Here is a 27824-nt window from a genome sequence, read left to right as displayed (position 1 = left end):
GAACCAAAGCTGTATCAAGGCCAGGAGCCAAGTGGCCCTGGTGGAACCCAAACTGAGCAGTGAGCAGGTTATTGCTAATCAAGTACTGCTTGATAGCACTGCTGATGATCTCATCCATTATTTTACTGATGATAGAGTGTAGGTTGATGGGGTGATAATTGGCTAGGTTGGATTTATCCTGCTTTGTGTACAGGGCATACCTGAACAATTTTCCACAGCCAGGGAGATGTCAGTGTTGTAGCTGTACTGAAACGGCATGGCTAGGGGCATGGCAAGTTCTGGAGCACATCTTCAGTGCTATTGCAGAAATATTGTCAGAGCCCATTGCCGTTGCAGTATCCAGTAAGCTTCAGCCATTTCTCAAAACCGCATAGTGTGAATGGAATTGGCTGAAGACTGGCATCTGATGCTGGGGGCCTCCAGAGGAGACAGATGATCATCTACTCAGCACTTCTGGCTGAAAATTGTTGTGATGTGCTGAGCTCCTCCATTGAGGATGGGGATATTTGTGGAGTCTCCTTCTCCAGCAAGTTGTTCAATTGTCCACCACCATTCATGACTGATGTGGCAAGACTGCAGAGCTTAGATCTGATCTGTTGGTTGTGTAATCACTTAGCTCGGTCACTTGATGCTTGTGCTGTTTGGCACGCTAGTCGTCCTGTCTTGTAGCTTCAAGTTGACACCTCATTTTTAGGTTTGCCTGGTACTGCTCCTGGCATGCCCTCCTGCACTCTTCATTGAGCCTGGGTTGATCCCCTGGTGGAGTAGTAGAGTTGGGGATATGCCAAGCCATGAGGTTACAGATTGTGAGCGAGTACAATTCTGTTGTTGCTGATGGCCCACAGCCCACTCTCGATTTGCTAGATCTGGTCAAAATCTATCCCACTTAGCACGTTGGTAATGCCACACAACATTATAGAGGGCATCGTCAAAGTGAAGATGGGACTTAGTCTCCAAGGGCTGTGTGGTAGTCACTCCTATCAACACCAACCTGCCTGCTGCAGGTGTGAGGATGAGGTTAAAGTATTTTTTTCCCTCAGTTCCCTTGCCAACTGCCACAGACCCAGACTAGCAACTATTTCCTTTAGGACTCTGCCAGCTCAATCTGTACTGTGCTTCTGAGCCACTGTGATGGACACTGAAGCCCCCCCATCCAAAGTACATTCTGTACCCTTGCCCCCTTGTGGTGTTCAACATTGAGTACCACCGATTCATCAGCTGGGGAGAGAGAAAAAAAGAACAGTATAGGGTAATCAGGAGGTTTCCTTGCCCATGTTTGAACTTATGCCATGAGACTTCACGTCAGGAGTTCATGTTGAGGGCTACCAGGGCAACTCCCTCCTGACTGTATACCACTGTGCTACCACCTCTGGTCTGTCCTGCCAGTAGGTCAGGACATACCCAGGGATGGCAATGGTGGCGTCTGGGACATCGTCATACTCACTGAATCAATGTCAGAATGTTGCTCGACAAGTCTGTGAGACAGCTCTCCCAATTTTGGCACAACCCAAGTTGTTAGTAGGGAGGACTTTGCAGGGTCAACAGGGCCAAGTTTGTCATTGTAGTTTCCGATGCCTAGGTTGATGCCAGATGGTCTGTCCAGTTTCATCCCTTTTAGATGCTTTAGCGGTTTGATGCAACTGAGTGGCTTGCTAGGCCATTTCAGAGGGCAGTTAAAAGTCAACCACACTGCTGTGGGTCTGGAGTCACACGTAGGCCAGACCAGGTAAAGATGGCAGATCTCCTTCCTTAAAAGAAGGGCTTAGTGAACCAGATGGGTTTTTACAACAATGGTTTCATTGTCACCATTAGACTCAATTCCAGATTTTTACTGAATTCAAATTCCACCAGCTGCTGTGGTGAGATTCCAATCTGGGTCTCTGGATTACTGGTCCAGTAACAATACCACTACTCCACTGTGCTTGGAAGGATAAATGCTTTGGGAACATTTGTTAGGTTCAAACCCCACAATGGCAGCTGGTGGAATTTACATTCTAGTATTTAATTTGGAATTGAATGCTAGTCTCAGTAATGGTGACCATGAACTATCAACTGTCATAAAAGCCCATTTGGTTCACTATTGCCTTTTAGGGAAGGAAATCTGCCATCCTTACCTGGTCTTGTCCTTGTGTCTGACTCTTAACTGCCCTCTGAAATGGCAGAGCAAGTCACTTGGTTCTAGGGCAATTAGGAGTGGGCAACAAAAACTGGCTGTCAGCAATGCCCACATCCCATGAAAGAATTTAAAAGCTGCGAAAGAGTGAACTTATCGAAAGAGACAAGATTCTGAAGCAGCTTGACAGGATAGGCAAAATTTCCCTTGGATGGAGAATCTAGAACACAGTCTCAGGATAAGGGTTGATTGTTCAGGACTGAAATGAGAAACTTCTTCAAAGGATTGTGATGGTTAGGGATGCTCCATTGTTGAATTATTTAAGGCAAAGGCAGATTTTTTTATCCCAGGGAATCAAGGAGTACAGGGAGCAGATAGGAAAATGGAACTGAAGCTGAAGATCAGCTAGAATCATACTGAATGGGGGAGTAGGCTCGACAAGCTGTATAGTCTATTCCTGTTCCTATTTCACATTATGCCTAAGGTCAACGCAAGCCAAAGATTAAATTAGACTTATGGATAACAACACTTTCCAAATGGCATTATCACCACCAGATTTCCTTCCCAGACCTTAAAAGCAATGAGAATTTGTGGGAGAAAATTACCTACTCAACCTCATGTTGGCAAGAGATTTGGATGCAGTTTTTAAAAAAGGTCAACTCAAAACTAAACTTTATAGTTAGCATTTACAATCAAAACGAAGAAGTTGAGAACTGACCCATGGTACCCAAATTGTATTCACGACCTCCAGCAAAAAATCCTACATTATTTGCAATTGTGCTAGTTAAATTGGCACTGTTTTTGGCCCCATTTAGCCAGTCAAGCTTTTCTCAGAAAATTGTATCACTTCGTCCGATTTCTGCATTTTAAAAACAGACTGACCAGCCAAGAAATTCAAACTAAATACAATTACACACAATAGGTAGCATATATTTGTCATGGAGGATCCACTTCATCCAAAGAAAATTCTAAATTTTAAAAAGTGCTGCAATTCAAGCAAACAAGTACTGTTTAACTGATGACTTTGGAAAGTGCAGCCTACAGGAAACCAAGTTGGTTACATCTTGCTTGTTAACCCATTCATTTATGTTCTTGTGTTAAGTGCTGTAACTATTGTGATTCTATATGGCTCATCAAGCCTGATCATGCCCTTAAAAAAAGTATTCCTTAATTCCCTTAGTTATGCATTCAAGATAGAGGTTAATAGATTTTGGGCACTGAACACCCACAGCTCACTGGGCTAGAGGGTTCCAAAGATTTGAGACTATGACCCTCTGTTCTAGATGCTCCAGCCAAGGAAAACATCCTTCCAGCATCTACCCTATTAAAGCCCTTAAGAATTTGGTATGCCTCAATGAGATCACCTCATTTCGGGGAATACAGGGCCAGCCTACTCACTTAGAAATCTCACTCCAGTTGTGATCTCAAAGCCCTATATATTTACAGCAAGACTTCTTTACACTTACACTTCAATCCCCTTGCAATAAAAGCCAACACACTATTTCTTTCTGAATTGCTTGCTGTACCTGCATGTTAACTGTGTACAAGTATCACCAAATGCTGAACAACATTATCCTACTCCCAATATCCTGCTTTTCTATTCCTTCTACCAAGCATTTAATTTAACTTTCCCACATTATAGTCCATCTTGCCCACTCAACTGATCTATATTTTGATATAGATTTGAATAAGGAGACAGAATAATGTATCCAGATTTGCTGACAGTGCAAAGCTGGGGGGAAAGCCAACTGAGGACAAGAAGAACACTTTACTAGCCTGTACCAATCTGCTGTACCATGTTGAATGGTGTATAATTAGATGCTTACTAGATTCAGAAATTGAAGAAATCTTACCATTAGCTCTGAAAGGGGATCAGAGCCAGAGCTGATGCCACTTGTATCGGAGTCAGACGGGCTGCTTGATCGCGAGTCCAACACTGAACGGCTATCCATTCGCTTTGGCAAAGATGATGCAATTTGGTCAGCGTAATTTGATCCTATTGGGTCCAGTGATGGAAACCCAACTGCTGTTCTAGTCAGCTGAGCACTCAGGGGGTTAGTGAGCAAACCTAAAACTAAGTGGGGGAAAAAGTAATTTCAATATACACATTAACTTTAGATGAAACATTGAATTAACAACAGTCCTCCCCCTCAAGATGCCTCCCTAACTGTACATTTCTAACATCCCCTGCCCAAAGTAGTGACAACATTGTTCTCATTCCCAAATTCCATGTTTAAGCACCTCTTCACCCTTCCGACACCTACTCAAGAGCTCATCCTTTCATCCCTCCTACTCATCCTCCAGCTGGTCTTCCAAATCTACCCGACTTCACTGTTTGAGCCAGACCTTAAAATTAGAGCCAGACCTTAAAATTAGACCCAAACTGTTGCCCAATCTCACCATCTATACCCATGATTACCTGCTCAACTTTGATCACTGATAAGACAATTGACAGCTGTCATCTTTCACTGGATAGATCTGCCCACCCTCGTTGTTGGTCATCAAAAGCACTGCCCACCATCTCAGTGAACTCCAAACTACTTCAACAGCCCTGCATAGTGAGGGCAAGGGGAAAACCAGCAGATGCAGAGTCTGGGATTTTCATACAGCGTTCAATAAAAGGCGTCATGGAGTTATTACACAAAATTAGGACTCAGAATTGAACACAATATACATCAACAGCCAGAAAACAGGAATAAACAGATAGTTCTCAGGTTTACAGGCTAATCATAAAGAATCAATGACAGGCCTCAGCTAATTACAATCTATACCAATGACTTGGATGAAGGACTGAACGTATCAAGTTTGCTGATGATATAAAAGCCCAGTGGGAAAGTAAACTGAGGAGAGGGGCTGAAAAAGGAATTTGGATGAGTGGTCAAGAACATGGCACATCAAATATAAAGTGGAGAAATGTGAAGTTATCCACTTTGGCAGGAAAATAGAAAAAAAGATTGAATGTTTTTAAAATGACAGGACTAGAAAATGTCTCAAGGGACCTGGGTGCCCTTGTACACAAACCACAGGTGGTCAACATGCAGATATAGCAAGTAAAATGTGAAAACAAATGGTTTACAGCAACTTTATTATAAAAAGGGATTGGAGAACAGCAAGGAAATCCTACTGTATTTGACTCAGGCCTTAGTGAAACCACTCCTAGAGTACTGTATACATTCCAAGTAAAGATATACTTGCCTTGGAGGGAGCACAAACTAAATAAGGTTCATACAGACTGATTCCTGGGATGAGGGAATTGTGCTACTAGGTGTGAGTAATCAAGTAGCTAGGCTTATAGCCCCTAGAATGCGAGGTAATCACATTGAAATGTTTAAATTTCTTGGGGGTAGATGGTGCAGATTTCTGGGAGGTGGCTTCCCCTGGTTGGAAGTCCAGAACTGGCTGGCAGGGAGGGGGGCAGGGGGTGGAATTTAGGATTGAAGTGAAGACGTCTTTACTGAAAGGGTTGTGAACCACTGGAATTTGACCCAGAACAAAGCAAAGCAATGTGGATGCTAACTTGGAGTAGCATTCAAGGTAAGAGATTACACTCCCAGCCCATCTTATTTCTCCATCCAGAAGTAGCTTCCATCCCTCTCCCTAGTCACATCTAATTGTTTTGAATTTTCCACACTGATCTCATTAGAAAGTTGTTCACACTAATTGGCTTCCAGACAAATTTTTTCAGTTTTAAAGCCATTGTCCCCATTTGAACAATTCAAGAGTGTCAGATTTACCAATTTCTACTCACTTAACCAACTGAAAACTCCCAAGATCCCCAGCCTTCTACCTGGAAAGGGGGCATCTAATTTCTCCAAACTTCACACTAGGATCAGCTTCATTGCTTGAATGTAGCAAAACCTTATAACGACCCGAATTGGATAGTACTCCAGGTACTATCTGATCCAAGATTCCCATCAAGACATTTACTATCAACAATACAGTCCTCATCTTTACTCTAGCTTGTGCTACAAACTAAGGTGTGCCTGATGCAGAACTGGTTTGACAATGTCAAGCATTACTATGTTAAAGGTAACCACCATCATGCTAAAAGGTCTTTCATGACTAATTATCTCCTTGTGCCCCTTGCACAACCCTCACTTCCAATACCAAGCATGGAAAATCAAAGCCATCTGTGCAGCTACCTCTGGCTTTTTGTTCCACCCCATCAATTCTAAACTCATCTCCAACCCACTCCATCCATTATCCTTGGTCAGTTTTCACTTACCCTTGTTCTCCAAAAGGGAAGAGCCATCTGTTTGACCCCTTCACTACTTTTTCCCCCTCAAGCACCATTCCTTCCCCTTCCCCCTCAAAACAAAAACACCCAACTCTTAATCTACAACTCCTTTCCTCAAAGATCCTTGAGGAAAGCAATTTCCTTCCCCTACCTCCTTCCATCCACCAATTCCCTCCCAATCCAGATTCTAACTTGCTTACAGCATTTGAAACTACTCAGACCAGTCAAAATTACATACAGCATTCACTGCATCTGAATATGATCCTTCATTATTTTCCACTTCAACTACACTGCTTTGTGGGCATGTCCTTACTTGGCTGCCCCAGGGTACAATACCTCCAGCACTGGTCTTGCTTCCCCACTCTGCACTGTCCTTGCCACAACCCCTCAAGGATCCATCTGCAACCTCTTACAGGCAGTTTATACAGGTCTGCTAATGACACCCAGTTCTAATCATTTCTTGAACCTGGCACCAGTTAGTTCTGTGCCTTCAGATTGCCAATCTGTTTTTAGCCATTGGCACACGGTAGGGGAGAAGGGACATTTGTATCAAATCAGTAAGAAATTACAACTCAGCTTCACACCATTAATAAAGCTGCTCATTTCCACCACCAACATGGGTCCATTCCTGCACTAAAACCCTTACCAAAGTTGTTTTTCCTTTTAAAAAAAATCCTCAATTTCTGGCTGTCCATTGGCCACAATTGGTTGATTACAGTTGGTAGTATCCTGTACCAAATTAAAAATAGCTGGAAAAACTCAGCAAGTCTGACAGCATCTGCGGAGAGGAATACCGTGAATGTTTCAAGTCCGTATGACTCAACAGAACTGAGAAAATAGAGCCTATATATTTCCTCAGTTCTGATGAAGAGTCATACGGACTCGATGTTAACTGTGTTCCTCTCCGCAGATGCTGTCAGACCTGCTGAGTTTTTCCAGCTATTTTTATTTTTGTTTCAGATTTCCAGCATCTGCAGTATTTTGCTTTTATGCTAGTATCCTGTACCATACTTGTTCTGTTCAATCACCTCCACCTTCACAACTCATCCCCCAAAGCATATACTTTATACTTTTATCCACCATCCCCCACCAACCCAAACTCAATTCCCCCCCCACCCCCCCATTTAGTACTGGTCATGTCAAGCTATGCAATAGTGGAATATGGTAGGAATCACTGCCTGTTGATCAGGATAGCCACTTATATAGAATGCACTGTAGATGCAAAACATTCAAATTACATAGTAGAGTCAAAAAAGCCAGACTTACTGGCTGCACCAAAAATTCATTTCAACAATTGACTCCAGTCAAAAAAAAAGGTTTCGAGTCAGGAGGTAAGGATTCCAGAGTTTAAATGAGCCAATGTCAATTATCCAGGGTTTCTGCAAACAATTTAGAGGTTTAAAAAACAAATCAATTTTTTATTTAGTTCTTTATTTTGGAGGAGTAGAGTTTAATGCCACTCCTCTCAGCTGGATATTAGTCAAGCTCAGGCTAAATAGCTCAGCAGCAGGAATTATTGACCTTCAGAACAAGGTTGTCCCTCTAATAGTTCACAAAGAGAGGGCTGACTACTATGTTGCTGATACAAGCCTGCTAGGCAGAGAGTTATAAACATGGCAGAGTTATTTTCTATGTAACACCAGTTACTGCTCTAGAGTAGCTCAGTAATCACAAAAAAAATCTTTGTCATCTTGTCAAGATTGCCTTAGCAGTGACCATCACCATCAATACTTAGTGGAACTTGAGGGAATGGTTGTTAAATTTTAGCAAGAAATTTAGATTAATTCATTCCTTGACCTAGTAAACAATCCATTGCTATTTGCAAAGCAGCAAAGGGCATAAATTAAAAATCACCAGAACAAAGAGTAGTTGGAAGAAATGTGAAGATTGGAATATGGACTTGCAGGGGGTAGGGAATAAATACGTGATGTCTTATATTAAAAAAACCCCTACCACTTGTTTCTTTTAATTCAAGATCAACCATCACAAATGCATTGGGCAAAAACCTGTCGTACGCCAATAGAATTCGGGATCTTGTATCCAGCACAAGACTGAAGGATGGGACCAGGATTATTATTTCTACTTCAACTGAAGGGAGTCTCTAAATGCAGAGCAACAACTGATGCCTTTGGTATTAAAACTGACTTTATAGCCATAATAGATCTCCTCTTTCTAAAATGAGTGATTCACAGCAAGCTGTAGCACAATCCAATATCTTGACTCATTTGTTTAATAGTTTCAATGTAGGTTTCTCATTTTTCAAATATTAGATTGCTTTAGTGTAGGGTTTTGAAATATAATGGGAGAAATGCTTATCAACCACCATTTTGCTTCAGTTTGCCTTTTGTCTACTCAAGTAGAGTAGACATTGAGGTCAAGGTTACTATGCAGCCAAGTGTAACTGACAAGTTCATCTGACCCTCTTAAGATGGTATTTTTTAAAAAAGAGCACTTCCTTCCAGTATCCACTAAACTGGATATGTATTGAATTAGTATATTACAGGGAAGGTAGTCATCCTACCCACAGGATCAGTATGAAGCCCTCATGACTGGCTCAAACCTCCTCTACTTTAACCTCAAGATTGATAGAAGGTATGAAATGCTGCCAGCGTATATTTATGAAAAATTCAGCAGGAAGGTAAAAAATGAAGCTGCCCTAAGCTGCATTTGGGAAGGTTTAGATCAGAGGAAAGAACCAGTAACCCTAGAAGGGGTGAAACACATTCACCAGACAAAAACATTCTTAATGGCTCATTTTGTAAACTCATGCTTAATCACTTGTTTGTGCAGTAAAATTTGTAAGTTTCAGCCAAGATTACAACAAAAAGTGCCATAAATTGGCCTCAGAATACCAACATGGGGAAACAGGAATTGCTACTTACCAAGCTTGAATGAGGTACAAATTTCAAGGAGAACAGTTTACAAACATCCCCCTTCCCCCATCGCCCTACAACAATACTTTACATATACACCAAATGGCTACTTAAGCCAGGCAGTTTCTGTGAACTGCTGGGTGTATTCTGTGGAACTGTGATTCAGTAAATCAATTCCGTCAGAAAAGTAAGAGGAGTAGAATTGTTCAGGTTACATGGAAAGGCAAAGATATTATTCTATAGAAAATGGGTTTCAATACATGTAGAAACGGTTTTTGTCAGCATCCTTCCATCTACATTAATTGATTTTCGTTGGTTGGGCCAGCATTTATTGCCCATCCCTAAATTGCCCTAAAGTGGTGGTGAGCTGCCTTCTTGAACCACTGAAGTCTTCCACAGTGCTGTTAGGGAGGGGGTTCCAGGATTTTGACCCAGCGACAGTGAAGGCATGGTGATATATTTCCAAGTCAGGACGGTGAGTGACTTCGAGGGGAACTTCCAGGTGGTGGTGTTCCCATGTGTCTGCTGCCCTTGTCGTTCCAGATGGTAGCAGTTGTGGGTTTGGAAGGTACTGTCCAAGGAGCCTTGGTGAATTCCCGCAGTGCATCTTGTAGATGGTACACACTGCTGCTACTGTGCGTCAGTGGAGGGAGTGAATGTTTGTGGATGGGGTGTCAATAAAGTGGGCTGCTTTGTCCTGGATGGTGTCAAGCTTCTTGTGCTGTGGGAGCTTCACTCATCCAAGCAATGGGGAGCATGCCATCACACTCCTTACTTGTGCCTTGTAGATGGTAGATGGGCTTTGGGAGTCAGGAAGGAAGTTATTCACTGCAGGATTCCTAGCCTGACCTGCTCTTGTAGAGACAGTATTTTATAAGTCTGAAAGCAAAAAACTGCGGATGCTGGAAATCCAAAACAATAAAGATACCTGGAAAAACTCAGCAGGTCTGTCAGCATCTGCGGAGAGGAACACAGTTAATGTTTCGAGTCCGAATGACTCTTCAACAGAACTAAGTAAAAATAGAAGAGAGGTGAAATATAAGCTGGTTTAAAGGGGGTGAGACAGGTAGAGCTGGATAGAGGGCCAGTGATAGGTGGAGATAACCAAAAGATGTCACAGACAAAAGGCCAAAGAGGTGTTGAAGGTGGTGATATTATCGAAGGAATGTGCTAATTAAGGGTAGAAAGCAGGACAAGCAAGGGACAGATAGCCCTAGTGGGGGTGGGGTGAAGGAATCGAAATAGGCTAAAAGGCAGAGATAAAACAATGGATGGAAATACATTTAAAAATAATGGAAATAGGTGGGAAAAGAAAAATCTATATGAATTATTGGAATTTAAAAAAAAAAATTTTTTAAAAAGGGGGGATCGGAAAGGGGGTGGGGATGGAGGAGAGTTCATGATCTAAAATTGTTGAACTCTATATTCAGTCCGGAAGGCTGTAAAGTGCCTAGTCGGAAGATGAGATGCTGTTCCTCCAGTTTGCGTTGTGCTTCACTGGAACAATGCAGCAGGCCAAGGACGGACATGTGGGCATGAGAACATGTGGTGTGTTGAAATGGCAAGCGACAGGGAGGTCTGGGTCATGCTTGCGGACTGACCAAAGATGTTCTGCAAAGCGGTCACCCAGTCTGCGTTTGGTCTCTACAATGTAAAGGAAACTGCATTGGGAGCAACGAATGCAGTAGACTAAATTGAGGGAAATGCAAGTGAAATGCTGCTTCACTTGAAAGGACTGTTTTGGCCCTTGGACGGTGAGGAGGGGGGAGAAGTAAAGGGGCAGGTGTTGCACCTTCTGCGATTGCATGGGAAGGTGCCGCGGGAGGGGGTTGAGGTGTAGGGGGTGATGGAGGAGTGGACCAGGGTGTCCCAGAGGGAACGATCCCTACGGAATGGTGCCGGGGGGGGGGGGGGGGCGAAGGGAAGATGTGTTTGGTGGAGGCATCATGCTGGAGTTGGCAGAAATGGCAGAGGATGATCCTTTGAATGCAGAGGCTGGTGGGGTGATGAGAGGACAAGGGGGACCCTATCATGTTTCTGGGAGGGAGAGGAAGGTGAGAGGGCGGATGCGCGGGAGATGGGCCGGACACGGTTGAGGGCCCTGTCAACCACCGTGGGTGGAAAACCTCGGTTAAGGAAGAAAGAAGACATGTCAGAGGAACCGTTTTTGAAAGTGTATAAGTCTAGTCCAGTTCAGTTTCTGGTCATTGGTAACCCCCAGGATGTTGATAGTGGGGGATTCAGTGACGGTAATGCCATTGAACATCAAGGGGCGATGGTTGGTTGGATTCTCTCTTGTTGGAGATGGTCATTGCCTGACACTTGTGTGGCATGAATGTTACTTGCCACTTGTCAGCCCAAGCCTGGATATTGTTGCAGTCTTGCTGCATTTGGAGCTGGGCTGCTTCAGTAATCGGAGGCGTCGCAAATGGAGCTGGGCTGCTTCAGTAATCGGAGGCGTCGCAAATGGAGCTGGACTGCTTCAGTAATCGGAGGCATCGCAAATGGAGCTGGACTGCTTCAGTAATCGGAGGCGTCGCAAATGGAGCTAGACTGCTTCAGTAATCGGAGGTGTCAAAAATGGAGCTGAACACTAATCAGCGAACATCCCCACTTCTGATCTTATGATGGAAGGTCAGTCATTAGCGAAGCAGCTGAAGACGGTTGGGCTGAGGAGACTACCTTGAGGAACTCCTGCAGTAATGTCCTGGAGTTGAGATGAGATAACAGACCTCCAACAACCACCTTCCTTTGGCTGGAGTCATACCTAGCAGAGGAGAGGTCCTCTTTCTCCACCCCCACCACTCCCCATTGACTGCAGTTTTGCTAGGGCAGTCACTCTCACCTTACCTCAGGAGTTCAGCTCTTCTGTCCATGTTTGAACCAAAGCTGCAATGAGGTCAGGAGCTGAGTGGCCCTGGCCCAAACTGGGCATCAGGTTATTGCTAAGCAAGTGCCGCTTGATAGCACTGTTGATGACCCCTTTCATTACTTTACTGATGGAGAGTAGACTGATGGGGCAGTAACTGACCAGGTTGAATTTGTCCTGCTTTGCAGTACAGGACATACCTGGGCAATTTTCCACACAGCCAGCAAGATGCCAGTGTTGTAGCTGTATGGCAATATCTTGGGCTAGGGGCATGGCAAGTTCTGGAACACAAGCTTTCAGTACAATTGCCAGAATATTGTCAGGGCCCATAGCCTTTGCACTATCCAGTGCCTTCAGTCATTTCTTGATATCAGAATTGAATTGAATTGGCTGAAAACTGGCATCTGTGATGCTGGGGGCCTCCAGAGGCTGAGATGGATCATCCACTTAGCACTTCTGACTGAAGGTTGTAGCAAATGTTCCAGCCTCATCTTTTGCACTGATGTGCTGGGCTCCTCCATCATTGTGAATGGAGATAGATATTTGTGGAGCCTCCTCCTCCAGCAAGTTGTTTAATTGTCCACCACCATTCATGACTGGATGTGGCAGGACTGCAGAGCTTAGATCAGATCTGTTGATTGTGGGATCGCTTAGCTCTGTCCATCACTTGCTGCTTATGCTATCTGGAAGGCAAGTAGTCCTGTGTTGTAGTTTCACCAGACTGACACCTCATTTTTAGGTATGCCTGGTGCTGCTCCTGGCATGCCCTCCTGCGTTCTTCATTGAGCCAGGATTAATCCCCTGGCTTGATGGCAATGGTAGAGTGGGGGATATGCTAGGCCATGAAGTTACACATTGTGTCTGAGTAATTTCCGATGGCCCACAACACCTCTTGGATGCCCAGTCTCGAGTTGCTAGATCTGTTAAAAATCTATCCCATTTAGCACAGTGGTAGTGCCACACAACACGATGGAGGGTATTCTCAATGTGAAGGTGGGACTTCATCTCCAATTCATAGCCCAGCATATCCCCCACTCTACCATTGCCTTCAAGCCAGGGGATTAACCCTGGTTCAATGAAGAGTGCAGTGATCACTCCTACTGATATGGTCACGGACAGATGCATCTGCGGCAGGCAGGTTGGTGAGGATGAGGTCAAGTATGTTTTTTCGAAACCTGTCGCAGACCCAGTCTCGCAGTTATGTCCTTTTAGGACTCAGCCAGCTCGGTCAGAAGTGGTGCTACCAAGCCACTCTTGGTGATGGACATTTAAGTCCCTCACCCAGGGTACATTCTGTGTCCTTGCCACCCTCAGTGCTCCCTCAAGTGGTGTTCAACATAGAGGAGCATTGATGCATCAGCTGAGGGAGGACAGTGTGCGGTAATCAGCAGGAGGTTTCCTTGCCCATGTTTGATCTGATGCCACAAGACTTCATAGGGTCTGGAATCAATAAGGAGGACTCCCAGGGCAACTCCCTGGCTATATAACACTGCCACCACCTCTGCTGGGTCTGTCCTGCTGGTGGGACAGGACACACCCAGGGAAGGTGATGGTGGTGTCTAAAGGACATTATCTGTAAGGTATGATTCCGTGAGGATGGCTATGTCAGGCTGTTGCTTGACTAGTCTGAGACTGCTCTCCCAGTTTGGCACTAGCCCCCAGATGTTAGTAAGGATGACTTTTCAGGGCCGAGTTTGCCATTGTCTTTTCCATGCCTACTCAATGTCAGGTGGTCTGTCCGGTTTCATTCCTTTGAGACTTTGTAGTGGTTTGATACTACTGAGTGGCTTACCTAGGCCATTTCAGAGGGCAGTTAAAAGTCAAACCACATTGCTGTGGGTCTGGAGTCAAATGTAGGCCAGGTAAGGGTGGCAGATTTCCTTCCCTAAAAGGACATTAGAACCAAGTGGCTTTTACAATAACTGACAATGGTTTCACGATAATGATTAGACTTGATTCCAGATTTTTTACTGAAGAATTTAAATTCCACCACCTGCTGTGGTGGGATCCAAACCTGGGTATCCAGAACATTACCCTGGATTACTAGAATAATGGATATAGAAACTAATTGGTGATGGGATAGTTTTCATATGGCGTGATGACCCACATGTCGTGAAAGGTCTATTTTCTTGTGCGATGCCCTTTAAGAATAAAGTGGGCTGGGGAATTTTGAACGAGGGTTTATTTGTTTCCTATTATGACATTAGGTGCCAAGAATTGCCCATGTGACCCAGGCATGTACAGCCAAGCAGCAAAAGGTAAACAGAAAAAAGTTCATTGCTGTGGTGATTTTTTTTTTTTAAAAAAAGCCCGATTGTGGCAGACAGCTCAGCACTGGAAATTTGTGCAAAAGGTAGGACAAGCTCAGCTCTCAGAATGGAACAGTTTTCCATCTGGCAGTGTTGGAACAGATCCTGGTGTTGAAGCAGATCTGGGAATAGAGCAGAGACTGTTACACAGTTGGAAAGGACAGAACACTTAAGGCAGGAAGTGAGAGAGAAAATGGATTGGACAATGGCACCCCTTCAATAGCAGCAATGGGCAGAGCCCACCCAATAGTCAAGAGATGAGGATTCTGTAGTATTAGGACTGTTGACCCAAGTGAGAAGGTTGGTAGATGCACACCTGGTCAGTGGCTGATAGGATATGGCTGCTGGTGCATGCAACTCAAGGGCCAAGAACTGAAAAGACAGGCTATATGTGGTCCCACATTAGGGGGTGAAGTAATGAGTGCTTGCAATTACAAGGTGCATCTTTGTAGTACTGACTGTAAAATGCATCTTTTTCTGAAATATCCATCACCTGTTATAATAATCAATTTTACTTTGTTACAGTAGAAGTTTTAAAGGCAAAATCTCTTCTGTTGGCATTTCTTCCACATCCCCCCCAAAGTGTGAACCTCGAGTCCATAATGTTCCCTCTAATTTCACACTCTGCTCATGGCCCCTTTAAAGATTTTTCACATGCATCTTAAAAAGGAACCACCGTTCGGGCACAGCCTGTTTGTTCCTTCCCCGTGTGGCACACATTTCTGATTGCTGATCAGCAGCAAAATAAATGTAGGCCCTGTCCACTAGACCGAGGTACACTTGTTCTTGAAACGAGATAAAATTTCTGTTCCATCATGACCTGCTTCATTTCCAGTTGAAAAGGAGTTCAAGCTGATAATGTGCCAGGTAGCTGCTAGATTGCAGTCCAAAGCCACTACTTGTGTCCAAACGATTAATCTATTTTAAGCACATTAATGCCTCACGTCCTATTTAAATCTGCTGCAATGATATAGCAATTTGATCAATATTTTAGCAGAAAAAGGATAAAGGGGAATATAATGCTGCTAGCGATGCTGAAAGCTGGACCTGAGAAACACCCAGTTTGTGAATGTTACCGGCCAAAGTGGTAATACTTGAACAATGTAGCATTACCATCTAGTTTCTCAACAACTTTTAGCAAAGTTTACTTGGGATCAAACTCATCTTTCTTGAACCAGATGAACTGCTGGTTTTCTACAGCCTACCATTAGATACATGAAACTGCAAGAAACTTTATGGTGATTGGACCTTGTCAATGGCCTACTGATCCAAGAATCTCATTGCCTGCTCCCATGGGAGCTCAGGCATGCAGTGGAAAGGCTTTCTAGATTAGAAACAGAAATACCTGGAAAAACTCAGCAGCTCTGGCAGCATCGATGGAGACGAGTACAGTTGACGTTTCGAGTCCTCATGACCCTTCAACAGAACTAAGTAAAATTAGGAAAGGGGTGAAATATAAGCTGGTTTAAGCGGGGGAGGGTTCTGTTGGGACAAGCAGCCAGTGATAGGTGGAGGTAAGATTTGGTTATCTCCACCTATCACTGGCTGCTTGTCCCAACAAAACCGCCCCCCTTAAACCAGTTTAAATTTCACCCCTTTCCTAATTTTACTTAGTTCTGTTGAAGGGTCATGAGGACTCGAAACGTCAACTGTACTATTCTCCGCCGATGCTGCCAGACCTGCTGAGTTTTTCCAGGTATTTCTGTTTCTGTTTTTGTTTTGGATTTCCAGCATCCGCAGTTTTTTGTTTTTATATTGGCTTTCTAGCTTGTTTATGCAAGACCCTGTTTAAGCAGTTAAAACGGTGTGACAAAACGGATTGCAGAGAGGGAGGCCTCAACCTGCAGTCACACTGAAAGGGAAAGGCCATCTTCCAAATTAATAATTGGCATCAAGTCAGTGATGAGCCACATTTTCAGTTTAGCATTGGGCATCTAAAATAAAGCACTTCAGCGCACAAAGCAAGCTGAAACTAGTTAACCATGTGACAAAATTCATCATCCAATATTTAAACTAGATGGGTTTACAACTCCAAAAGCACTGACCCATTAAAATAGGGTCTGGTGTAGATTCACTTAGAGATTGATATTTTTTCCCCCTTAGTTTCAGATACCGATGATGCCATAGACAGTATTTCTAGATTAGAAACCAGACCTGCATTTATTATCCCGAGTAGCAACCTATACAAATTGGAAAAGGGCAAGGGTTAGGCTTTGGCAAGTCAACATCCAAGTTTTTTTTAAAAACTTGCTTACGTCCTTATTAGGAGAATTGCAGAATCAGGTAAAATTGAGATTTTAACTTTCAAGCCAAGCTATTTAATGTTAATTGATGAGTTTGTACTTGTTAAGACATGCAGTTGGCATGCGTTAAAAATGTCAGCAAGCCAGGCAGGGTAGAGACAGTACCAAATGTCACTGGGACTTTGATCTCCCTGCAATTTACAAGGTCAGTAACCTTGGCTAAAGCCATAAAATTACAGCTAATAGGCCTTCACTGAGCAGCCCCAGGGACAACTCTTTCTTCAGAAAGGAAATTAAATGTTGCACATTACATCTACCACCTTGGTGTTTCAAATTTACAAATTTTTGCAAGCTGCAGAATATAAACTTGTAGTTTGAGGCGAAGACTCTGAACACCATGTACTCAAGAAATGGCACATCAGCTCCAACTGTCTGGAGCACTGAAACCTTTGCATGCAGATGCACAATTTGAATCTAGTGCCAGACATTAACCAGAGCTTGTTTTAAACAAAGATGGATGAAGGGTAGATCTCAACTGAACAACCTCAAGGCACAAACGTCACTTTTTAAGTGTACATAGTAACTTGCGATTTAAGTCTTAACCACAGATCTCCATTATTTGTTATGAAATCAGTGCTGACAATTCAGGATGAGCTTGAAAAAAAATTCTCTACAGCTGTCAAGAGCTCCAACTTGATTTAGCCATCTTAGAAAATGAAGCCGAGTATCCATGGTAACAACTGCTTTAAGCTAGAACAGTTCCGGACTCCTATAATTTAGAAACAAAAGATTCGTACATGGCAAGTTATACTATTTTCTCTTCAGGTCAGTAACAGTTTAGATTCCAGAAATTCCATTAAAGGCCTTGTGGCTAAAACTAAAGTTGAATAACAACTTTCAAGTGATAAAGGTAATTTAAAACAATAATAGACTGCAGGCCAACCAAACTATAGAACAGATTGCTACTGTGGAATAGTCTGCTACCCAGACATGCCTAGCCTTCTGGTGACAGGTGTAGCACTGCAGTTGTAGCCAGGCATGCAAAACCGAAAAAGGGAAAGGGGAGACATACACTAGAGACAAATAGAAACTGGTACATCAAGGTTTCTTTCAGTATGCAAAGCAGGCATTAATTCTCAACGTTGTCATTTTCCATTTACTTTGCAATATTAAAGGTCTGGAATTTTATTTTAGGCAAACTCCCCTCTTACATTAAGACTGTAGCTTTAAAAAGTAGTCCACCTCAGGAGACAAGAATTAAATCACAGCACAAAAGAAAAATCAGTTCAGCTGCATGGTCATATTTGATTCAGTCCATGTTAACACAATTCAATGGGTTCAAAAATAAAGCTTGCATCACCAAGAGTGCTTGCCAAATTCACTGTGACTGTCAATGCTGTATGGGCTGGGCTACGAACAGAAAAATTCAGAGCAGAGATTCGCAACATATTTGAATATATATTTGTTACACAAGCAAGTTAGTGATCTACAGCAAATGGCATAAAATTTACTGCAGGCTTACACATCAATTTAAGAAAAACCACTAGCCCTCACTTTAAAAAAAAATCTAAGAATTGGCCAAACACAATCAAGATTTCTCTAGTTGGTTCTAAACAATCTAAATCCGCTTTCATAATAGCTGGTAGTGGTGTCAGGGGAAAAAAAAATTAATGCTGTACTTACCCGATGAACTAGCCTTTGCTGCAGTATCAGAGTCCTGGGTACTCCATGGTCGGTCCCACCCTGTCAGATTCAGAGACTGGAGGCCCAAGCATAGGTCCATAGTGTCTGGGAGGCCTCGGGATGAATCTTGTGCAGATGTGGGAAACAGCATCCTGCTGCTAGATCCTGCGTCAATTTTGTTCAAATCTGCAAGAGATTAAAAATGTTTTAAGATTACGCTTAGTTGCGTCCCATCTGTCCAGCTTCTAACCTGCGAGTGTGACCGAAAAAACTGCCATGTATCTTGGGCTGCATCAGTGACTAGTCCAGCATGTGACTGAACTGCTGATGCACTCTCACACTCCTGTGAATTACATCACTTCTCTATGCAAGAAATTAAAACATTCCTTGAAACTTCAAGTTGATCTTGGATTGCCTGTTTCAGGATTGCAAGATCCTTGCATTAAAAACTAGCTTGAAGCTCTGGTGACAGTGAGCAGGCAGTTCCAACTGTACTATAACAGTTGCGCCACCACATTCTCCTCCCCTTTCAATAATACTTGGTCCTGGATTACCTCCAACTGCTGGCTACAGCCCTGAATCAGCAAATGCTGAATAATTCTGCTAGCACAGTCTGTTTACTTCAACTTGGAAACAGTGTCCGACTTTACCTTCTATGTACAAGATACTGATGCCACCTTGAGGAAAGAAACATATCCTACCGCCTGATTAAAAAAAAAGCTAGATGGGAATTTAAAAGGAACCTTATTCAGCAATGGTCAGGCTAGGAACGCTCTAGTAATTCCGAGGAACCTAGTTATCATGAGTATTGCTTGGTTTTTATTTTACTGGGAATAAGTTGTAATTTGTTTTCTGGCTTCAGATTGCAATGCAATTTATGCTTTTGCATGTGTCATTAAAGTGTGAGATTATGGAGAAATTATATTTGCATTGCTGCACTTCAGTTCAGAGTTTTGTAAATTGCACAACAGACCAAAGGCAGAGCACAGCTGCCCAGGTAGAATATTCACATCATTTATCCTCCACCAGATGACAGGCTGAGCAGCCTGCAATTCTGACTGCTCTGTCTTTGACAACAAGTCGCTCTTTAAACACCTGGATATTTTGGGTTGACTAGGACACTTGAAAACAGAAAACGTTGATAGCAAAGGATGAGGAGCAAGGACATTTGGCATTAGACTGGTCACAAAAGTTAAGTCCAGGGGCAATTTATGGGTGGAGCCAAATGACATCAGTAGAGTGTTGAATGAATGCTTCACATCCGTCTTCACCCAAGAGAATGAGGATGAAGGTATGGAACTCGGGGAGAGAGACTGCGAGGTTCTTGAGCAAATTGATATAGGGAGTGATAAGGTATTGGAAGTGTTGGCAGGCTTAAAAGTGGATAAATCTCCAGGTCTGGATGATTTGTGTCCCAGACTGCTGAGGGAGGAGATCGCAGGGGCTCTGACCCAAATTTTTAATTCCTCTCTGGCAACAGGGGAGGTGCCAGAGGACTGGAGAACAGCTAATGTGGTTCCGCTACTTAAGAAGGGTTGTAGACATAAGCCAGGGAACTACAGGCCAGTGAGTCTCACGTCAGTGGTAGGGAAACTATTGGAGAAAATTCTGAAGGAGAGAATCTCTCCACTTGGAGAGGCACGGTTTGATCAAGGATAGTCAGTATGGCTTTGTCAGAGGGAAGTCATGCCTAACAAATTTGATTGAATTTTTTGAGAAGATGAACAGGTGTGTAGATGAGGGTAGTGCAGTTGATGTAGTTTATATGGATTTCAGCAAAGCCTTTGACAAGGTCCCATATGGGAGACTTATAAAGAAGGCAAATGCACATGGGATACAGGGTAATTTGACAAGGTGGGTTCAAAATTGGCCTAGTTGTAGGAGACTGAGGGTGATGACAGAAGGCTGCTTTAGTGACTGGAAGCCAGTGTCCAGTGGTGTACCACAGGGATCTGTGCTGGGTCCCCTATTATTTGTCATTTATATAAACGACATAGATGACTATGTTGGGGGAGGATCAGTAAGTTTGCGGATGACACAAAGATTGGTCGGGTGGTTAACAGTGAGGTTGAGTGCCCTGGGCTACAGGAAGACATAGACGGGATGGTCAAATGGGCAGATGGAATTTAACCCTGAAAAGTGAGAGGTGATACACTTTGGAAGGAGTAATTTGACAAGGAAGTATTCAATGAACGGCATGACACTAGGAAGTTCTGAGGAACAAAGGGACCTTGGCGTGTGTATCCATAGATCTCTGAAGGCGGAGGGGCATGTTAGTGGGGTGGTGAAAAAGGTATATGGGACACTTGCCTTTATCAATCGAGGCATAGATTACAAAAGTAGGGAGGTCATGTTGCAGTTGTATAGAACCTTGGTGAGGCCACAGCTGGAGTACTGGGTGCAGTTCTGGTCACCACATTATAGGAAGGATGTGATTACACTGGAAAGGGTGCAGAGGAGATTCACCAGGATGTTGCCCGAGATGAAACATTTAAGTCACAAAGAGAGGTTGGATAGACTTGGGTTGTTTTCGTTGGAACAGAGGAGATTTCGTTGGAGCAGAGGAGACTGAGGGGCAACCTGATGGAGGTGTACAAGATTATGGGGGGCATGGACAGGGAGCAGCTGTTCCCATTAGTTAAAGGGTCAGTTCAAGGTGAAGGGCAGGAAAGAAGATGAGAAAAAACTTTTTTCACCCAGAGGGTGGTGACGGTCTGGAATGCGCTGCCTGGGAGGGTGGTGGAGGCGGCTTGCCTCACATCCTTTAAAAAAGTACCTGGATGAGCACTTGGCACGTCATAACATTCAAGGCTATGGGCCAAGTGCTGGTAAATGGGATTAGGTAGGTAGGTAGGTCAGGTGTTTCTCACGTGTCAGTGCAGACTCGATGGGCCTCTTCTGCACAGATTCTGTAACCAACCCTGCAGTAAATTTGGATTCAAAATTGGTTCAAAGATAGGAAGAAAAAAGGTAAATGATTGATGGGTGTTTGGTAACTGACAGGCTGCTTCCAATGGGGTTCCAGAGGCTCAAAGCATGGAACAATTATTTGGACTCAAATGTAGGGGGTATATTTAAGAAGTTTGCAGATGATGCAGAAATGGCAAGTGGTTAAAAACTGTAGACTGCAAAATTATATAAATGGACCAGTTAGGTGAGCAGAACAGTGGCAAATGGAGTTCAGAGAAGAACTACAAGAAAATACATTTAGCGAAGGCTGACAGGCAATGGAATACACAATAAATGGTAGGATATTGGAAGTGTAGAGGAACATTGGAATGCATGCCCACAGAACCCTGAAGGTGGCTGGACAGGTAGATAATGTGGTCAAGATACACAAGGTATTTTGCTTTATTAAAAGGTATAGAATACAAGATCTGGGAGATCATGCTGGAATTGTACAAATACTGGTTAGATGACAGCTGGAGTCCTGCACACACAGTCTGTTACAATATAGGAAAGATACGATTGCACTAGAGAATACACACAGAAGTGATCCGAGGATATTGCAAATGGAGAATTTTAGTTCCAAGGAAAGATTAGATTGGATTGGCTAGGCTTTTTGGAAAAAGAAGGCAGCTGAGGGGACAACTAAATTGAAGTGCATAAAATAGAGGGAGCTCTGAAGGAGAGTCAAGTGGAGTGTGGATTCTGGAACTTGCTGCCTGGAAGGGTGGTGGAGGCAGAAACCTTAATGATATTAAAGTGCTTGGGTATGCACTTCAAGCACTGTAAATCAAAGCTGTCAAAAGTTGGATGGCTACTTGTCAATGGAATGGGCATGGGTCAAATGGCCTCCTTCCATGTCAAATTTCTAAGATTTACTCAGCTTGCCAATGTTGCAGACAAGTTCACCCAACAGTATGTACTTTGATTGCTCACTTTTGATGCCCAGCTTAAGAGGATGCATCAACTCAATTTAACAATGGGAAAATGGAAACCAAGAGGTTTGCAGCCCTGCAAGATCAAACAGCTAGAATATTGCTAGAAAAAAGGCATGCTGTCTGGGCTGTGTGTTGCACTCATCAGGACAGATCACAAAATTACCAACAGTAAAAGGGAACACTACAAACAAAATAGGAGGTCATTCAGCCCTTTGCACCTGCTTCACCATTCAATATGGTCAGATCTGAACACCATATTCCTGCTCTAGCCTCTTACTGCTTAACACCTTTAGAGACTAGAATTCCATTTCCTTTAATATATTCAGTGACCTGGCCTCCAGCACCTTGTGGTACAGAATTCCACAGGTTTACCACCCTCCAAGTGAGGAAATTTCACCTCATCTCAGTCCTGAATGGCTTACTCCATATCCTCAGATTCTCCCACGCATCCCCCCCCCACCCCAAGCCAGTGGAAACATCATTCCTGCATCCAATCTGTCCAGCCCTGTCAGAATTTTATATATTTCAATGAGATCCCCACTCATTCTAAATTCCAGTGAATACAGGCCTAGTCAACCTAATCTATCCTCATAGGACAATCCTGCCAGTCTTGTGAACCTTCACTGCACTCTATGGAGAGTATATCTTCTTGGGTAAGGAGACCAAAACTGCACACAATACTCCAGGTGTCGTCTCACCAAGTCCCTGTACAGCTGCAGTAAGACATCCTTGCTCCTGTACTCAAATCCTCTAACAATGAGGCCATCATTTGTCTTCCTAACTGCTTGCTGCACCTGCACGCTTGCTTTCAGTGACTGGTGTACAAGGACACCCAGGTCCCTTTGTACATCAACATTTCCTAATCTATCACCATTTAAATAATACTCTGCCATTCTGTTTTTCCTACTGAAGTGGACAACTTCACACTTATCCACGTTAAACTGCATCTGCCATGTATTTGCCCACTCCCTCAACTTGTCTAAATCACCTTGAAGCCTCTTTACATCCTCCTCACCACTCTTTCCCACTTAGTTGTGTTGTCAGAAAACTTGACATTATTACATTTGGCTCCTTCATACAAATCATTGATATATATTGTGAATAGCTGGGGCCCAAACACTAATCCCTGCAGTACCCCACTGAAAAAGACACTTTTGGTCTATTAAACAATTCTCAACTCACGCCAATATATAATGCCAATCCCACACGCTTTAATTTTGCGCACTAACCTCATGTGGGATTTTATCCAAAGCTTTCTGAAAATCCAAATACACCACATCCACTGGTTCACCCTCATCTATTCTGCTAGTTAGATCCTCAAAAGAAGTCCAGCAAGTTTGTCAAACATGATTTCCCTTTCATAAATTCATGTTGACTTCATCTAAGTGTCCTGTTATCACACCCTAGACTCTAGCGTTTTCCCTACGGTAATGTTAGGCTAACTGGTCTGTAACTGTTTTCTCCATCCCTCCTCATTTCAAAAATGGAGGGTTATATTTGCCAATCTCCAATCTTCCAGGACAGTTCCAGAATTTCTAAAGATGACAACCAATGCATCCACTATTTCCATGGCCACCTCCTTTGGTACCCTGGGGATTTTAGCTTTCAGTCCCATTAATTTCTCCAGCACTACTTTTTACTAATACCCTACAATTCCTCCTGCTCACTAGACCCTTTGTTCCCTAGCATTTATGGGGAGTTTTGTTCTTCCATAAAGACAGAATTAAAGTCGTTGTTTAATTGCTCTGCCATTTCCTTATTTTCTATTATAAATTCTCCTGTTTAGGTCTAAGGGACCTACATTTGTCTTTAATTTTTAAAAAAAAACATACTTATAGAAGCTTTTACAGTCCACAGTTCCTTGCAAGTTTACTCTCATACCCTATTTTTCCATCGATCACTTGGTTCTCCTTTGCCAAATTCTAAACTGTTCCCAATCCTCAGGCTTGTTACTTTTTCTTGCGACTTTATATGACTCCTCGTTGGCTCTAATGCTACCCTGAATTGTTTGTTAGCTGTCATTGGGCTGCTTTACTTGTACTGGCTTTACCAACAATTTATACTGCATGCAAAGACAGTGCTGATTGGTTGACAAGTGGACTCTGGTAAAGGCACTGCCTTGGAGAATAACAGGCAAGAGTTAGCTGCCAAGCTATTGTTCAAATTCAAACCAGACTGGCGAACTATGGTCAAGGTATTGCCACAGGGAATGGCTGTATATCACCCAAAGTCATGGGTCTAAGGCCACCACTTTGTCCTGAAAAGTGCCATAGTCTACCTCCCAATTATTCTGGAAGGGCAAGGGGGGTCTCAAATTTGAGCAACAGGTTAAGCTAGCCATTTCACAATGTTACTATGCAGTAGCAAGCATTCTTCACCAACAAGATTCTGGCAACACAAGTGGTATTCTCCACTAACAGAATGCTGCTGTCAAGCCAAAAAGTGTTCTGCCTATCTCACAAATAAGTAATACGGTATATGAATCTCAATGCTGCTGTGATGCCAGGTATTGTAGGCTGTATGTCCCAACTGGTGGATTGTATCAACAGCACATACCTGTTCGCAACAGGCAAAGTATTGGCTGTACACAACCAATGTACTGTCCAACATTAGGTATAATTCTGCACTTGGACAACACTTACTAAATAATCCAGATTGTGCTAAGTACACTGAAAACCATAAGACAAGAGCAGAAATTAGGCCATTCGGCCCATTGAGTCTGCTCCGCCATTCAATCATGGCTGATAAGTTCTCAACCCCATTCTCCCGCCTTCTCCCCATAACCTTTGATCCCCTTACCAACCAAGAACCTATGGTCTTAAATACACTCAATGACCTGGCCTCCACAGCCTTCTGTGGCAATGAATTCCATAGATTCACCATTCTCTGGCTAAAGAAGTTTCTCCTCATCTCTGTTCTAAAAGGTCTTCCCTTTACTCTGAGGCTGTGCCCTCAGGTCCTAGTCTCTCCTACTAATGGAAACATCTTCCCCACGTCCACTCTATCCAGGCCTTTCAGTATTCTGTAAGTTTCAATCAGATCCCCCCTCATCCTTCTAAACTCCATCGAGTATAGACCCAGAGTCCTCAAACGTTCCTCATACGTTAAGCCTTTCATTCCTGGGATCGTTCTCATGAAACTCCTCTGGACCCTCTCCAGGGCCAGCACATCCTTCCTGAGATACGGGGCCCAGAATTGCTCACAATATTCTAAACGTGGTCTGACCAGAGCCTTATAAAGCCTCAGCAGCACATCTCTGCTTTTATATTCTAGTCCTCTCAAAATAAATGCCAACATTGCATTTGCCTTCCTAACTACTGACTCAACCTGCAAGTTAACCTTAAGAGAATCCTGGACTAGGACTCCCAAGTCCCTTTGCACTCCAGATGTCTGAATTCTCTCCCCATTTAGAAGATAGTCTATGCCTCTATTCTTCCTACCAAAGTGCATGACCTCACACTTCCCCACGTCGTATTCCATCTGCCACTTCTTTGCCCATTCTCCTAACCTGTCCAAATCCTTCTGCAGCCTCCCCGCCTCCTCAATACTACCTGTCCCTCAAAGTTATATTATATATATAAAAATATCAAATTATCCTTAAACCAATTTAAGATCATCAATCAGAGTGGTTCACTTACACATACTAGGAGCCACATTTCCACACGCAGGGCCCTGTCCGTTGCAGACAGAAGGGGCATGTCCACACATTATGCCTTTTTCCAACCAAAAGCTTGGGGGGGATAGCCTTCCCTTCTTCATTCCCCATGACAATACCTTGAGAGTTAACCTGCCTTGTTTGAATTTGAACAATAGCTCAACAATGCATTCTCCATGGCTATGTTTCTACTGGAGTCCACTTTGTCCACCAATCAGCACCATCTTCTCATGCAGTACAAATTGCTCCCTTTACTGTTAGCAATCATGATCTGTCCTGATGAGTGCAAGACAAAAAGCTTAGGCAGCATGTCTCTTTTCAGTAATACTCAAGTTCTGTACTTCCAAGTGACTAGAATTAGATGGGGTACAGAAGACAAGAATAGGGGAGACACCAGTAGAGGAAACAAGAAAAGTTGCTTTTAACAGTACATAAAGTTGATTGCAATCTATGATTATAAAATCATCTAGACATTGTTATAGAAGTTATCTAGCTGAAAAAAAAATCATTCCTGGCAGTCTAGAGATGAAATCACTAGTCTCCCTTGCTCCCATTATGTTAGCTTGAACAGTAATGCAACTTGCCTAGTAATCCAGAGGCTTAATGCTCTGGGAACACTGGTTTAAATCCCACCATGGCAGCTGGCAGAATTTAAATTCAAATTTATAAAATTCTGGAATTGAAAAGCTAGTCTAATGGTGGCCACAAAACCAATGCTGACTGTTGTAGAAACTCATCTGTTCACGAATGTCCTTTAAGGAAATCCCTACCTGGTTTGGCCTACATGTGACTCTAGACCCACAGCAATGTGGTTGACTCCTAAATACCCTCTGAAGTGAACTAGCAAGGAATTCAGTTGTATCAAACCACTACGAAGTCTAAAAAGGGATGAACTCTGACAGGCCATCTGGCACTGACCTAGGCACCCAAAACAATAGCAAACCTAGCCCCCATCAACCCTGGGGGATTGTGCCAAAATTGGGAGACTAGTCAAGCAACAGCTTAAGTCATGCCTAACAGACAACGTCCCAGATGCCATCACCATCCCTGGTTATTTCCTGTCCCACTGGCAGGACAGACCCAGGAGAGATGACAGCAAAATAGTATACAGTCAGGAGTTGAGCTGCCCTGGGAAACCTTAGACTCCAGGCCTCATGAAGTCTCATGGCATCAGGTCAGCTATCAACACACATTTCTGGCAACATAGGCTTCCACTCCTTTGAAATAATGAGGCTTGAAACTAAGACAAACTGGACACCAAGGAGAGACAGTGAATTGAAAAATTAGCAGTTAAATGGTTTGAATTAAGTATAGGCACAGCAGTTTTCATCCAGACTTAAAACAAATACACAAAAATCCCCTGACAATTCTTAAATCCCTATGCGATATCTGAGCCAACTACTTTGGACACGAATTGCTGGTTGTAATTTTTAAGTATCTAATTTTTGTTATGACAGAGGAAAAGGGAGTAAAAGGGGAGTCAAATGTCATCACTAAGTCCTTCAAAATAACACCGGGGGTATCACCAAGCCCAACACCCACACCACCTGACTCACTGAGGTGGCATCAAGCCCATCTCTGGCCTCATCTACAAGGATTTCTGGGGTGTGCTGGAAGTCCTTCTGCAGGATCAGGGAAGCTCAGTCACCTATGCGCCAAATGCAGGGCAACAGCAGGGACAGGTGTACTAATTTAGTGGTTTAAAAAAGCCTAAAATAACTTAGCTGGTTTATCCAATTCCACCCCAAACTGCACACCCGCCCCACTGCTGCCCCAATTTATCAAGGGGAAAGCCATTTTTCACCTTCCTTCAAAACCACCTCCTCTCCAGTGATTGGTGATGGCAGTAGGACCAGCCAGAACTGCACCAGCTCCTCCAACTGCAGGTTCCCTTGCTGCTCTTCCAATCATAGATGCTGTCTTGAGGAGCCTGGTGATTGGAGGAGTTGGAGCAGAGC

At 43.4% G+C, this 27824-nt stretch overlaps 1 protein-coding gene across 6 annotated transcripts in view; it reads right to left on the bottom strand.

Moving 5' to 3' along the window:
* Positions 1–27824, bottom strand: part of cpeb1b (cytoplasmic polyadenylation element binding protein 1b) — a 77713-nt gene that overhangs the window by 18352 nt on the left and 31537 nt on the right. For all 6 annotated transcript variants that reach the window (XM_078532568.1, XM_078532567.1, XM_078532571.1 and 3 more), the window contains 2 exons: positions 18328–18513; positions 3967–4187 (listed from right to left, as the gene is read on the bottom strand). In XM_078532568.1, the coding sequence (XP_078388694.1) occupies positions 3967–4187; positions 18328–18513 (407 nt within the window). The remainder of the gene's footprint in view (positions 1–3966; positions 4188–18327; positions 18514–27824) is intronic.

The sequence above is a fragment of the Cetorhinus maximus genome, chromosome 30 (assembly GCF_964194155.1).
Source record: "Cetorhinus maximus chromosome 30, sCetMax3.hap1.1, whole genome shotgun sequence".
Lineage (NCBI taxonomy): Eukaryota > Metazoa > Chordata > Chondrichthyes > Lamniformes > Cetorhinidae > Cetorhinus > Cetorhinus maximus.
The sequence above is the reverse complement of the archived record's forward strand: the minus strand, read 5'-3'. Positions and strand labels throughout refer to the sequence as shown.